Here is a 16,424-nt window from a genome sequence, read left to right as displayed (position 1 = left end):
TAAAAATTCACTTCAGTCAAACAACTTCTATAATTTTAGGTATAATCTTACTAAAATACTTGATGCTCATTAAAAGTACACTTTTGCATCTAAACTAAAGAGAGAATTCTATTTATCTGTAAATTACAGTTTGAATTATATATATATTAGAAATTGCTATTGATATTATAAAATTTTCATTTTTCACTCTAAGTTTTGTATAATTAGAAATTAAAATACACTCATAAGAAGTGTAGAATAAGATTTTTTTTGAGTGCTAATAGTAGTTATATATATATATATATATATATATATATATATATATATATATATATATATATATATATATATATATAATTTATTTATATATATATAATTTATTAAGAAAAATAAATTGCACATATGTTAAACTTGTTTGCACATAATAATGGCTTCTTACATGTGAAGGCTTCATAATTTTTGCATAAAAGTTTTTGATAAAAAAAAATTATAGTTTTGATGAGGCTCAATATATTAAAAAAAATTCAAAACTTCAAAATCAGAAATGCATTGATAGAAATTAAATTTGAAGTGAGCCTTATGACCCGTGGTTCTTAGTTTACTTAATCTTTGCTTACAACCGAGTTGATCAAGTAATATTTGGTCTCTACCAAGGTATAAAATATCGATGATATCGGAAATATCGGTAGTCCAAAAACACGGAAATTTCGATGGAAATATCGAGATATTATCGATATCGATAAAAATTGAATAAAAACCACGGAAATTGTAAGAAAAACTTGAAATTTTTTATTGAAACTTTGCAGGTTGTTTATTTAGTCAATTACCTATTAGTTTATCACAAAAAAATTGGAAGGAAATGCATTGCATGATAGATATAACTGATTTAAGTTGATTATATAGCGAGCTGGCAAACATTGTGAGTGAATAAAATATGTAGTAATTAATGAAAGAAGTTTAAACACACCATAATCATTTATATATAATGAATTAGTACAATATTTTACACTTTATACATTGTATGGTAAGATACATGAATGACTTAGCAAGGTCTAAAATATCGATGATATCGGAAATATCGGTAGTCCAAAAAAATATCGGTAGTCCAAAAACACGGAAATTTCGATGGAAATATCAGGATATTATGGAGATTTTAGACCATGGTCTCTACTTGATTGAGGATGTTTTAAGTTCGACTCATACAAATACGACGTCAGATATATTTGTTTTGAGTTAACCGTCAATTATAAAAATATACTATATTATGAGAGAGAGAGAGAGAGAGAGAGAGAGAACCACGGGAAGCACCAACGTCGTTTTTCAACTTGCAAGAAGCTCCATCACAAGAATAATCGTAATAGCTACATGGAAATTTCATGTTTCTTTTTTTCTTTTTAATTCGAAGTCAAACAAATAATGAACAATTTGGAGGGAATGGATTAGTTAGATATGAAGATGATTAAATTGAATGATGCATCAGGATTCACGAGTCGTTTTTTTGTTTTTTTTTTTTGTTAAATGATTCACGAGTCATATTTATATATGACCAAGCAACCAACATTAAATCTTGCCGAGATTGTTGGATTTTGGTCCTCGGTAATCCACATGCACCCATGATTTTCATTATCACGTTAAAGTCGAGGGGTGATTTTTCAATGTGATATGTATACGGGGTAGTACATCATGTGTCATTATACAAATTGTGTAATATGTGTGTTAACAAGTTAATAACTTAAAAGATAAAATTTCTTACCACTTCTATAAAAACACGTGGTGTACCACCCGGTATTCCCGTCACAATGAAAAACTTCTCCAAGTCGAGCATTGTGTAACTCATGAATAAATCTTTCCGAGCTTGCATCTGGTCTTGGGTTCCAAGATCAGCCAATGAAGTAGTAGATTTTGTTGTGTCGTATTATGAGACAAAGGATTATGTTTGGGTTGAAAGACCACCCATCTTCGTTTGCAAGAATCCCAAACAAGGACGGTTTTCCATGTCCCCCTAGCTAGTTTTCTTGGTTTTGGAGTATGTAAGGGGACGACTCTGGCCTTGCACGCTATGTCTCTATCCTTTCCCCCACTCCTCGTTTTTATGTTGTTTCTTGTTAGCCTGCTGTTGGTTTTCGTTTGTTCTCTCTTGACTTCGGTCCTAGTATGAAGCATCCAATTTAACAAATAAATAAATAAAAATATAACAGAGTCACACATCAAAAGACAAGATTCTCTTTAACTAACAAACTGCGTTTGAAATGGTTTGAAGAGCTATTTAATATTATTCAGGATGCTCTTTTAAATAACATATGTAATTGGGGCGAAGTATTACGTCTAACTCATGTTTTTTCTTTCATTAATGAATAAAGCCTATCTCCTACTGTCGGAGTTACAATAATAACACAATAAAGTCTATCCCACTAAGTGGGGTTAGTTGACGAATTTTAGAGCACTATTGCGCTCGGTTTTGCACCAAGTCATTCGTTAGCTCCAAGTGATCCATGTCTTTTCTTAAAGTTTCTGTCTGTCTTCCTACGCCTTCATCTACCCTTTTGCCTCTTATTTTATAATCATATTTTCGAACTGGAGCATCTGTAGGTCTTTATTTCACATGTTCAAACCACCTTAACCGATTTTCTCTCATCTTATCTTCAATTGCAACCACTCATACTTTACCTTGGATATTCTTGTCCTTAATCCTATCTTTTCTCATGTGCCCTCTCATCAACGAAGCATTCTAATCTCCGCTGCACTCATTTTTAGAACGTTTTGATGCTTAATCACCTGACATTCCTTGCCATAAAGCATTGATGGCCTTATTGTCGTCCTACAAAAAATTTCCTCGAGCATTATTGGCATAAGAAAGTCGCACAACACACTTGATGCACTCTTCCACATCATTCATCCGGCTTATATTCTATGGTTGAGATCTCTATCCAATTCTCAGTTATTTGGTAAGATAGATTCAAGATAACGAAATCGTTCACTCTTTATACTTTCTGATCCCCAATCCTTACCCCTATCTGATTTGAACCCCTAATTCTCATTAAACTTGCACTCTATATACTATGTCTTTGACCTATTTTGGTGAAGACCTTTAGGGTGCGTTTGTTGCACCGGACTGTCTCGGACTGGACTAGCTGCAGGGACTAAGCTGGACTGGCTTAGACTAGACTAAGCTGGACTAACTTAGTGAAGTGTTTGGTGCAGTGTCAGGACTAAGGAACAGACTAATAATAAATTCTAATATTATATTATTTAATCCATATTTATTAATATTTTATATTACTTAATAAATATTTAGGAATATTTTATTCTATGCTTTTTTATGTGGCTCTCTCTCTCTCTCTCCCGTCTCTCTACCCTTCTTTTCTTTTCATCCCCGTCTGCTTCGCACCGCCCACCCAGAACTTTTCTTCTTCTTTCCATTTCATTTCCTATGAACAATTTAGGAAATTGTGAATATGTACTTCAACCCATAATCCAAATATTGTACCCAATTTCTCCAATATCAATTACAATGAAGAATTCAAATCAAACCCAGAAAAATTCCAAATTGTTTTTTTTTTCCATTTGCAGAGACTTCGTCTGATTGTGTCGTCAGAATTTTCAGATGCTTCGTCGGATTGCTGGTTGTATAGAGGCCTTCGCTGAAATTGTGCACAGGACGCTGTTATTGGGATTGTTGTTATTGTTTTGAGATTTAGGTGTTGCATCTGGGTTTCTGCATCTGGCATGGTTAGGTGTTGCATCTGGGTTTCTGCATCTGGGCATGGTTGGTGGAAGAGGTCAAGGGGGAAGGAGGCCAATCGGAGGCGCGACCGATGAGCTTGGTCTGAGCGAAGGTGAATCGGACGACGGAGCTCATGAGTTCTCCGATTGAAATTCGAATCGAGGTCTTTGTTCATGATTCAGGGTTGGGGACGAGGTGAGGGAGAGAACGCGAGCAGAGAGGAGAGTAGAGGACGCGAGCAAAGAGCGATCAAAGGGATTAGCTAGTCCCATGGTTCACGACGTCTCTCGCTAAGACCGTCTAGCACGGTCCTTAGTCGAGGCGAGTCCGGCGTACTCCCACTAAAGTTAGTCCCGTGAAGTAACAAACATGGGACTGGACTAACTATTAATCTAGTCCAGTCCAACGAGGGCTAGTGAAGGGAAACAAACACCACCTTAGATTCCAATACATCCCCCCAAAGGTTAAGCTTCACATTTACTCCCTCATGCATTTTATCTATCATCACTATATCATTTGTGAAAAACATACACTAAGGGATATTATATTGAATATATCCCGTTAACTTATCAATTACCGTCGAAGTTATTGAAAAAACAAATATTTAGTGCTAGTGCTCTAAAGAACTTGTTTAGGGTCACATACTCTTATAATAACTTCAGTCTGACCCGTTTAGGACCCCTTTCGGTAACCACCTCGAGTCGGAGCGGATTGTCCTTGTATGATCCAGGTCGCCTTACTCATTTCGGAATGGGACCAGGGTTGAGATGAGGACCCGCACTGAAACGAAAACCCACTGCCATGTGAATCACTGTTCTGAAAAGGTGAAAAATATGGTCCCACGATTTTTAATCCTATCATCAACTGCCTATATATAAGATTAGATGAGAGAAAATATGGGACAAAGGTTCCATGTGATTAAAAGCAAGGTAATGAAAGGATTTTGCTTTTTATCACACAATGTCTTATGCAACCACACCATATTAGGGAAATTTTCTCTATTATTCCGGCAAGGTGAACTCAATCTAATTACCTCAATTAATTATTGTTGATATAAGCATTCATTAACAATCATAATACAAGAAAAATGGAAGGTAACTCATTTTTTTAGACCGTATTTTGTAAACCACATAATATGATGATTAATGGTTGAATACCTTCTTTTAATGATTTAAACAAAAAATATGGTTGAATACCTTCTTAATGATTTATACAAAAATTTCAATTATCAATTGTCACATGACGCGATCTACATAATGCAATTCGAATAAATAGTCTCTATAACTTCACTTTTAATACAAACCCGACTTTTACCAACCCAAACGAATGAACCACTTAAACGCTAGGATCATTTCTGTCTATTTCAAATCCTTTTTTGTCTTGGAAAATAAATTTTGTGATGAGGGCATCTGTCCATAAATAACATGCTCATAACATATACTAGCATATGGGCACACACAAAATGTGTAAGAAATTTTTTTATTTTTGTTTTTGAAATAGAAGGAGAAATGAAGATAGTGATAAAGAATGTGGAAGTGGGAAGTTTTTATTTTTATTTTTATTTTTATTTTTTTAATTAGAGATATGTTAGGATTTGTCACATTCCAACCCGACTCCACTCTGCCTAGCACGATATTGTCCGCTTTGGGTTCTGACCACGCCCTCACGGTTTTGTTTATGGGAACTCACACGAGAACTTCCCAGTGGGCCACCCATCATGGGAATGTTTTTGCTCGAACTCGCTTAACTTCGAAGTTCCGATGAAACCCGAAGCTAGTGATGTCACAGCCCGTCCCGGGAAGTTATTTTTGAAATTGTGAAAAGACGGAAATACCCTCGGACGTTGAATAATATGTGTGTGATATGTGTTGGTTTAATTATTTGGGATTGGTGACCCAATTAGAACTAAGATTTTCTTAGTTTTGGTTAGTGACTTTAGACACACACACATCAGCTCTCTCTCTCTCTTCCCCGTGTCTTCTCTCTCTCTCCTCCCTCTCGATTTTTTGTTTCTTTTCCGTACAAAACGTACGGACAATCTAGAAACCAAACTTTCAAGCACGGATCGAAGGTAAAAAGGTGAGATTTAGAATCCTTGTAACCTCCTGAGTTCATCTATACCATTTTTCAGGTAAGAAATACTTCAAAATCACGTGAAAACCTTATGTTTGTACCATACTTAGGGCCTCTGTATTTAGATCTCGTATAAATACTCGGGGAACTCAAATGTAATTATGCAATAAATGTAGGGGCAAATATGTAATAAGTGAGGAGCCCTTATTCTATAAAAGGACCCCTCACTCTCCTCATTAAGGGAAGCCAATTCTTAGGCTATACCCTCACCCTCTCAGAGCTCTCATCCTCACAGAGAAGCTCTCTCTCTCCCTCTTCAACATCTCAGAGAAATACAATAATCAGTGTGGACGTAGCCCAAACATTGGGGTGAACCACTATACATCTTATGTTATTTACTTTCTTGCAAATTCACGTCGGATTTACGTTGTTCCAAGACCCCTCCGGTTTTGTGCATCAACATTTGGCGCCATCTGTGGGAACCGACACGAAAAGTTATGTCGGTTCTCTCTCAATTTTTCACCTCCATCGTGAATCTGTAGAAACCCAAGAACCAAACACCTGCACAGTCACTGCAAAACCCAGATCTTCCGTTTCAGCCCCCGGTCACGGCGGCATCGATGGAAACACAGTCACATTCCCTTCTCCTCTCTGTCTCTTCGTCTTGCTTCTTTATCTCTCTCTAGATTTTAGAGAGAATTGTAGTTGAAGCCTTTTGACGTTGCTAGAAATCTCAACAGAGCAGAGAAAAAATGTTGTTGGGGAAGAGACCAAGGCCTCCGATGAAAATGACCACAAGCATGTCAGAAATCACCTTTGATTCGAACACCATCAGCATTTCGCCTCTCAACTCTCACCCTCACTAGATTCTCCTCTTTCTCTCTCTAAATCTCTATTTGAGTTTTTCTCTCTACAAATGGCTTGTTTCAGCGGCGTCGTTTTGGGTCCTAATGGCGTCATTCTTGCTGGCCTCGACGGGGGCGTAATCCCCTGCATCGTCTCCAGCCAAGTCTCTTGTGCTTTCTCCCAAACAAGCTTCCGCTGCTTTTTCTCCATCGAGCACTGCACCATCGACCTCGCCTTCCTCATCTTCCGTCGCCGACTCCCCACCTTCTCCCCCATCGTCGTCCCCGGCGACTGTTCCCTCTTCAGGTTTTTGATCTCCCTTCGAGGCTCCAGTTCCTGCCAAGGGTACCGTTTTGAATTGGTTCTCTGCCGCCGAAGCTTTAGCCGTTGAGGTTCTTCGGTGCAGTCGGGTTCGGCCTTCACATTCAAATGGAACTAGGTCCGGGCAGCCTATGCACCCTTTATTTTTTCTTTGACACACCCCCAACTTCATATATGCCCAGAGCATTGGTTGCTCCAGACACAAACCATCCAACAGGAACAGTTGGCCATCAGCACCGTAACATGAGTGTTCTTCAGCAGCATATTGCGTTTTTCGACCAGGACGACAATGGCATCGTCTATCAGTGGGAAACTTTTACTAGGGTGGATTCCTTCTCCTTTCTTTCCCATATACATCTACAACATTCACAAGGCAAAGCACGGTAGCGATTCCGGGACATATGACATATAAGGAAGGTATAGCCCAGCCAACATTGAGAACATGTTTAGTAAGTATGCCCATATTGTGCCTGACATGTTCACGTTGGGAGAGCTGTGAGCCATGACTAAGGGGAACAGAGTTGCCTTTGATTTCTTTGGATGACATGTCGGTCTCGCTGGAAAGGGGAACAGAGTTGCCTTTGAGAAGATGCCCACTCTAAAAAGATAAAGCTTCATATTATTATTTCTATCGTGATTCCTTTTGTCTGTCAGGTGAAGAGACGGAGATAGGTGCAGTAGAAAAGAGAAAAGAAGAAGGCAAAAGCAATCAAGTAAGCTGAGAAAAAACGAAAGCAAAAGCAAAGCAGAAAACGAAAGCAAAAGAAAAAAAAACAAAAGCAGAAAAGAAAAGAGAAAGCAAAAGCAAAGAATAAACACCCCACAAGAATAATGTGATTTACTTTTCTTGTTTTTTTTTTTTTGTATGATATAATTTATTTTTCTTATCTTTCGGAGACATGTATAAACCCCATCAGAGGGTAATAAAAAAACGGCAAAGCCCAAAATAAATGGGCTGGAATGTTGTGTGGAGGGCAAAGACCCATAAGCCCAAAATAGTACCAACCAGGTGACCAAAAGAACGCCTAATACTACAAAAAATTATTCGGCACCCCGCATCTATTATCGCCAACCAGGTGATCAAAAGTACGCCTAATACTCCAAATTATTCGGCAGCCTGTCGCTATTATCACCAACCAGGTGATCCAAAGTATGCACAGTATTTCAAATTATACATGAGCATTACCCATGTCAATCATACATAAACATTCATGAGCATTACTCATATCAATCATACATAAACATTCATGAGCATCACTCATGTCAGCATTCATGAACATCACTCATGTCAACATCCATGAGCATCACTCATATCAATCAACATAAACATTTATAAGCATCACTCATGTCAATCAGCTTCAAAAGCTTCATTTACAGAGCTCTAGCTTCAAAAGCTTCATTTACAAAAACTCGAGCTTCAAAAGCTTCATTTACAGAGCTCTAGCTTCAAAAGCTTCATTTACAAAATCTCTAGCTTCAAAAGCTTCATTTACAGAGTTCCAGCTTCAAAGCTTCACTTGCAAAGCTTCACCTACAAAGCTTCAGTACAGAGTATACAAATACCGCCTCCGAACAACCGCCGATTCGGCCCATACATGGATTCAATTTGAAGTCTCCAGCCAATAGACTCTATTGACCGAAAACTTGGGAGACTACACTATGTACCATATATTGGGCCTCAACTAGGCCTCATGAAAAATACTCGGGGGACTTAACCCATTATTCAAGTACTGAGGAGCAAGCCCTTATTTTATAAAAGGGACTCCCTCACCATCATTAGAGAGCACCCACTATTCATGTACTGAGGAGCGAGCCCTTATATTACAAAAAGGACTCCATCACCTTCATTAGAGAGCATCATTGCCAGCTGAGCAACCGCCTCGCTGCGAACATCACTCCTAACTCATCACTTATGTATTGAAGAGCGAGCCCTTATCTTATAAAAGAGACTCATTCACCATCATTAGAGAGCATCGCCACCTTACTGAGCAACCGTTTCACCGCGAGCATCAACTCTAGCCCATCATTTTTGTATTGATGAGTGAGCCATTATTTTATAAAAGGGACTTTCTCACCTTTAACGCCACAAGCCAAGCCAACCAAGGCAATATAAGCCACAAACAGAGCAGCCTCGCAACATATACTACTTCTAGTTAAGTATCATTTCAGATTGAGCACCGCCTCATATCGAGTATCAGTTATAGACGACATCTAGTTACTTCGGCCCACACATGGACTGAATTTCAAGTCTCCAGCCAAAAGACTCTCTTGACTGAAGACTTGGGGGACTACTGTTTGTACCATACTTAGGACATCCGTATTTAGATCTCGTATAAATACTCAGGGGACTCAAATGTAATTATGTAATAAAGGTAGGGGTAAATATGTAATAAGTGAGGAGCCCTTATTCTATAAAATGACCCATCACTCTCCTCATTAAGGGAGGCTAATTCTTAGGTCATACCCTCACCCTCTTAGAGCTCTCATCCTCACAGATAAGCTCTCTCTCTCCCTCTTCAACATCTCAGAGAAATACAATAATCAGTGTGGACGTAGCCCAAACATTGGGGTGAACCACGATACATCTTGTGTTATTTACTTTCTTGCAGATTCACGGTCAGATTTACGTTGTTCCAAGACCCCTATGGTTTTGTGCATCAACACCGTAACCCCGAATGAGGTACTGTTCATGCACTTTATTATGAGGTTTTTAGGGGATTTCAAGCTCACAAGGAGCTTTAGAAGGTTGTCACGAAGCTCGGGGTGTATCGTTGGAGTGTTTTGGACGTCGGGATCACGAGTTCAAGGGTTGGCCGATTTTTGTGGAATTTCTCCGGTGTGATTCAGTCGACTTTGGGGCTTTAAAGTGGTATATTTCTCTTCCTTATGTCCTAAGCTTCATTTTGGTGGTAATTTCGTAGAAAATGGATGAAAAACGAATGAGTTATAGAGTTTTGAAAATTACCCAGTTATCCGGCGACGGTCGCTGGAGCTGAAGGTAGAAGACGAAAGGATATTCCGTTAAGTTTAACGGAATATTCTAACGGCGTTAGGTCATGCCGTTAAGTTTTGTTAAGGAATAAACGGAATATACTTGACGGCGTCAGTTGACATCGTCAGTGTGCCTGGCACATGGCCGCACGTGGGGGGCGCATCTGGCAGTGCCTTGGCCGGCGCGTGGGAGCTCAGAAAAATATTCTAAAAATTTGGGGATGATCCTGAGATTGTGTAGGTCACCATGGTATATTCATATACCCAAATTGAGCAATATATGAGAAATTATTACTTATTGTTGATTATGTACGTTAAATAACGTTATTCGGTTATTACGCCTATAAGTGAGGCCTATTCTCAGGACGAGCGTAATCAATCGAGGCTTGGGGGCTACGACCCATCGACATATCAGTGAGTAGGCAGTTATTTTCAGTATATATATATATACTTGACGTTTTTCCCAGAAAACATATTTAAAGGAAATGTGATTTAAATGCCATGTCATATATGCCTCATATTTTAGTATATGCATTATCATAACTATGCATATTGTTGCATGGTGCTGTGGAGACTCAGGTAAGCCCAGGTAAGTATGTTTGGTTATGTGAATTGTCAATGATGTAATATGTGATTGAATAAAGTTGAGCTTATAAAACTACACCTAGGGTGATTGTGAATTAGCCAAAGATATGATACATGCCTGTTTATTATGTCACATCTCGCATTATATGCTCATATTGGATCCAATTTAAGTGCACAGTCTTGTTGTACAGACCTTATTTACTGTTCCGACTCGTAGGTGACTATCGATTTATCGCCCGACTATTATGTGAGAGTAGTATTGAGCATAACTATATTACACCCATTATTGTCGTACAAACCTTTTCATTTGGTTCCGACTCTTGTGCAGTTCATTGCTGTATAGGTCATTGTAGTGACTCCGGCTAGATTGACTTTTGAGCTATGAATTCAGCCGTACAGACTACCACAGGGGTTCCGGCTAGCATGTTATATGTCTATGAAATTATTCTTACTTGAATGGCTTACTTTATCTTGGCATGGCATACATATTATTATGATTATGTAAAGCATGATTTGAAGTGATATATTTATATACATATTTATGTATTCTATTTTTTGGAAAAGTAACTATATACTTGTTTTACGATGAGGGGTTAGTATATTCAAAGGAAAATAAGGTTTTCGTATAAATGTGTTTTACTGACTCACTCAACTTTGTTTTTTGCCCCTTCAGGTCTTAGGTAGCAGAGTTTGGTGGCCACGAGGAATCCAATGGTGTTCTGACAGAATCCGAGAAAGTAGGATTCACCTTCGGATGTTGTATTTTAGTAATTGTCCTACTTGACTGTAACTAGACTTTCTTATTGCTCTGAAAGTGTATTTATAAACTTAAATTCTCACTAGCATCATTTCTTAATTGGGATTGTTAGTTGCTTGGTTTTAAATTGTTAGTATTCCCTTACTCTTTATCGCTTCCGCTTTGCGCACATGGTTACGTCACTCTCACATGACGGTCAGCAAGTCTCGATTTCGGTCGGAGTGTGTCAAGTGAGCTCCTAAAAGGCCTCGTGCTAGGTAGATATGAGAATATACATATCAGGTTTACATGATCCACTCCTTTGGGCGATGTGGGATATTACAGGATTAATGTAGATGAGGCTTTGAAAAAAAAGGCAAAATTTGGATGTGTGAAATTACATTTCTACCCCATATTTCTTATTCATGTTTTGTTTTAATTAGAGGGTTAAACTGATAATTTTATAAAGTTTTGGTTGACAATGAGTGTTTTATTAATTAGTAGAGATATGAAATTACCAACTCTGATTTTATAAATAAATTTAATAATATATAAATTCTGCTGAAATTCTAGTATAATACATTATATGATTATGTTATTACCGGATTCTCTTTGTACGAATTTAGAGGATTAATCAATTGTATCCGTTCATCATACATCGTACGGTCAGAAATCATTTTAAATTTTGTATTTAAAGTTAAATATAAACAGTACCAAATGAAAATTAACCGTACCAAATGAAAATTAACCGTACGATATACGATAAACGAACACAATAAATTAATCCTCCAAATCTCCACAAAAAGAATTTGAAAAGGATCTTTATCCATTATTTCCCACCTAGATAACATAATAGATCTCATAATCTCACATCTCTACCCTCCCCACCAAAAAAACTGATTTAACTTCACTCCCTCCTTCACTCCCTCCTCCATTCTCACAACCGCCTTTTCCACTATTCACACCCGCACTCTCGCACTCCAATTATTTATACGCCTCCTCTCTCCACCCCCACTTTCCTATAAACTCCCATTTCCTCTCTCTCTCTCTCTAACACTCCAGTCTCCAAAATGGAAGGGAAAGCAATACTTCCCCTTCTCTTCCTTTCCCTCTCCGCCATTTTCCTCTCCCTCTCCTCCGCCCTCGACCACCAGACCCTCCTCCTCAACCCCCTCCCCTCCCCACCCACCACCCTCTCATGGTCCGACACCGTCTCCGAATCCGATTCCGCCCAACTCCACCCCAACTCCCCCTCCGCCACCGCCACAACCCCAAACACTCTCTCCGTACAATTACACCACATCGACGCCATGGCGCTTAACAAAACCCCCACCCAACTCTTCCACCTCCGCCTCCAGCGCGACGCCTTCCGTGTCAAAGCCCTTACCACCCTCGCCGCCGCCGCGGCGTCCCCAAACAGAACAACCAGAGGCGGTGGTCACGTGCCTGTCACGGGCTTCAGCAGCTCCGTCGTCTCCGGACTCTCTCAGGGCAGCGGCGAGTACTTCACGCGCCTTGGCGTCGGCACGCCTCCCAGGTACGTCTACATGGTCCTCGACACCGGAAGCGACGTCGTTTGGCTCCAATGCGCCCCCTGCAAGCGGTGCTACACCCAGACCGACCCCATTTTCGACCCACGTAAATCCGGATCCTTCGCCACAATCCCCTGTGGGTCCCCCCTCTGCCGGAAACTCGACTCGCCGGGCTGCAATTCCAAGAAGACCTGCCTCTACCAAGTCTCCTACGGGGACGGTTCCTTCACTGTCGGCGAGTTCTCCACCGAAACGCTGACGTTTCGCGGCACCAAAGTGGGACGCGTGGCGATCGGATGCGGTCACGACAACGAGGGCCTCTTCGTCGGTGCGGCGGGGCTTTTGGGACTCGGCCGGGGGAAGTTATCATTTCCCGCCCAGACCGGCTCCCAATTCAACCGGAAATTCTCCTACTGCCTAGTGGACCGGTCCTCTTCTTCCAAACCGTCCTCAGTCCTCTTCGGTGACTCGGCCGTTTCCCGGACCGCCCGGTTCACCCCCCTCCTCGCGAACCCAAAACTCGACACGTTTTACTACGTCGAGCTCATCGGTATCAGTGTCGGTGGGACACGTGTCCGGGGTATCACGGCATCGCTTTTCAATCTCGACCCGGCAGGAAACGGAGGGGTCATCCTCGATTCGGGCACTTCCGTGACCCGATTGACCCGATCGGCTTACAATGCTCTCCGCGATGCTTTCCGGGCCGGTACTTCGGGGCTTAAGCGTGGGCCCGAGTTCTCTCTGTTCGACACGTGTTTCGACTTGTCCGGAAAGACCGAAGTCAAAGTCCCCACGGTCGTGCTGCATTTCCGAAACGCGGACGTTTCACTTCCGGCAACCAACTACCTGATCCCAGTGGACAGTAGCGGCAGCTTCTGCTTTGCTTTCGCGGGTACGATGGGCGGGTTGTCCATAATTGGTAACATCCAGCAGCAAGGTTTCCGGGTGGTGTATGACCTGGCGGGCTCCCGGGTCGGGTTTTCTCCACGTGGGTGCGCTTAATTAATTTTGGTAGCGGCAACAGGAAATGCCCAATTTCCCTGAGTTTTATTTTTATATTTTTAATTTAATATAAATCAAAGCGGGGAAAGGCAAACCTTCCTTGCTGGAATTAGGATGATGATTTGCTTTGTTGAAAGAGTAGGATTTGAGATGTTTTGTGTTGCTTATTACAGGTTACAAGTTACAATGCCCACGTGTGTTTTTTTTCCATGTATTATCTACTCATGAATTATTACTCTAATATATATGGGTAATTCAAATTCGATATTATTTGACACGCTTCGTTTTTTAATGGGTCATGGGATTAGAATTCGTTTGCAATTAGTTTTTAGTTTAGCGATATTATTTTCTTTTTACTTATCAACTTGTGTTCCGATTACATGAAAAATCATGAGATGGTTTACGGAGTAGGGAAGATTTTCTGGGATGTGGGGGTGTTTGGATATGAGAGAATGTCAAGAGGAGCACATGGATGCACCTAGTGATTGATTGCTGATTGGAGTGTGAGCAGAAGAAAAGACGGTGTAATTTTTCAAAGATTAAGGTGTGGGTTTGGCAAGCACAATACGATCACGTACGGTACCTTTGGCTTGTCCCCTTCCTTGTGTTGTGTGCCAACTTCCTCCCATTGTTTATTTCTTCCTCCATTTCTTTCCTGCTTACTGGCTTTCACATGGAAACTTCGCAAAATTCTCCCTTGTGGTAGAATAAAAGGTCACGTCATGTTTTTTTATTTTACGCGCTATGATTAGATTAGTCGATAATATTTAATGTTTTGAATAATTGAACAAGACAATTTGTTATAGTAGGAAAGCACGGAAGAGAACGTTTGTTTTCGTAATTGTATCAAATAATGAATACAGATAAAGAGAAAGGAGAGATTGTATTGTCACTTTCTAATTTTTTATTTCGTATTTGGTCTGAGCATACAAAAAAACATATCTCTATATATAAACGTTTTGATTCGACAACATTTTACATGCATGAAGAAAATTTTTCACCTTTATGATACTTTTTCATCTAAAACTTTTAATTTTCACCTATGTGTTGCATTCACACCGTATTTCACAATAAATTTCAAAATTTTCAATTTAATTAAATAATTATGTCACATAAGCGTATGTGTCCCGAAATATTACACGTAAGCTAGGATGGATAGTAAAGAGGAAAGAAAAATTATCTCCTCGAAGATATGTTGGGTTTATTGTAGGTGTAAAAGAAAATTAAAAGTTAAAAGTGGTGGGGAGGGTGAATTAGAGGTGGGCAAACGAGTACTACACTACACCCGCAGGGCGGGTCGAGCATAGGGCGAATTTGAAAATTATGAAACACAAACGGGGCAGGGCGGGTTCAAGAAATTAACGAGGCGGGGCGGTTCCAAAAGTCCCAAGAAATAGGGCCCCGGCCTGACCCGTTTCTCCCATTCCCATACTTCTCAGCCTTATCGTCCCCAGTTCCCACTTTCCCCTTCTTCTCAATACGCTTCAAATAATCCTCCGCCATCTTTTCGAGCATTCTCTCTTCTTCCGCAACCCTCCACTCCTCAAGCTTTTTCTCCGTATTAACATGCAGTAACAACTCGAAACCACCTTTTTCCACCGACGAGCCGGAGCAGAAGATGCACTGTTGGGAAGTACGGCGCGTCGGAGGAGGAACACGAGATGACGAAATCATCCTAAAGTTGTTGAGTCCCGATGACGAGGCGCTGGTGCTAGAGGGGTATTTTGGTGATTTTGTATAGGAGGTGCTTGATGGAAGTGGCGGGAATCTCCAGGGTTGTGAATTTTAGGGTTAGGATTTTGCCCTCCAAAAAGGTCACGAATAGGTTGTAGGTGTTGGATTTGGCGACGGTGGATTCCACCATTAATGAAAATTGAGGGGGAGAAATTAGGGTTTTGAAGGACGAAAGATTGATGGTGATCGAGTCAATCATTTTCTGAAATGTTAATTTTATCTCCTTCCCCTCTCCTCTGCAGTAATCACCATCTCTGATTTGTCTCCGACAGCGCCCTCTTCCTATTCAACAATTTGATTTCGAACTTGAATCAGAACTCGATCGAGTGAAATTAGATTGGGAATCTGGTAACTGAAAATTAGAAGAAAAAAAAAATGTATTCGTTGGACCTGTAAGATTCGGCCTGTTTTATACGGGCCATGCTAGGTTCGATTCTCAGTTTTAAAATAGTATAATCCGCCTCGTCCCGACCTGTTGTATTTTCAAACAGGTTCGATCCAGTCCCTCCAATTTTGGGCCCGTGCCCATCCCTAGGGTGAATACAAAGCATAGTAATTATTTATGTGCAGGCAACATTGGAACATGGGTTGTGTTTTTTGGTGATGACCCTACGCTTGATATTTTAATGCTATTAAAGGGTTTGTTTTTTGGTGGTGCCCACTGTCCTCCCCTCCTTGTCTAGTTGCAAACTGGATCATGGCCTAAGTTAGTGACAGTCGTTGTAGTCCGTAGATAGGTAGATATATGTACAAACACCCATCTTAAGTAAAAAATTACGGAATTGGATTCGCTCCTGACGTTAGTGTCCAGAGTCTAGGGATCAAATCATTTGGGCCGCTGATTGGTGTATAAAAGAAATTAGAGCCGTTGGTTTTGTGTGGTGGGCAAAAAAAACAAGTT

At 40.3% G+C, this 16,424-nt stretch overlaps 1 protein-coding gene across 1 annotated transcript; it reads left to right on the top strand.

Moving 5' to 3' along the window:
* The first annotated feature begins 12,077 nt into the window (after nucleotides 1-12,077).
* LOC103439320 (aspartyl protease family protein 2-like) lies at nucleotides 12,078-14,059 on the top strand. The gene has a single exon (XM_008377864.4). It carries the CDS (start codon nucleotides 12,326-12,328, stop codon nucleotides 13,787-13,789), a length of 1,464 nt encoding a protein of 487 aa, XP_008376086.1. The 5' UTR covers nucleotides 12,078-12,325; the 3' UTR covers nucleotides 13,790-14,059.
* Nucleotides 14,060-16,424: the final 2,365 nt, after the last annotated feature.

This window comes from Malus domestica, chromosome 07 (genome assembly GCF_042453785.1).
Source record: "Malus domestica chromosome 07, GDT2T_hap1".
NCBI lineage: Eukaryota > Viridiplantae > Streptophyta > Magnoliopsida > Rosales > Rosaceae > Malus > Malus domestica.
Note: the sequence above shows the minus strand (reverse complement) of the source record. Positions and strands in the feature narration are given on the sequence as shown.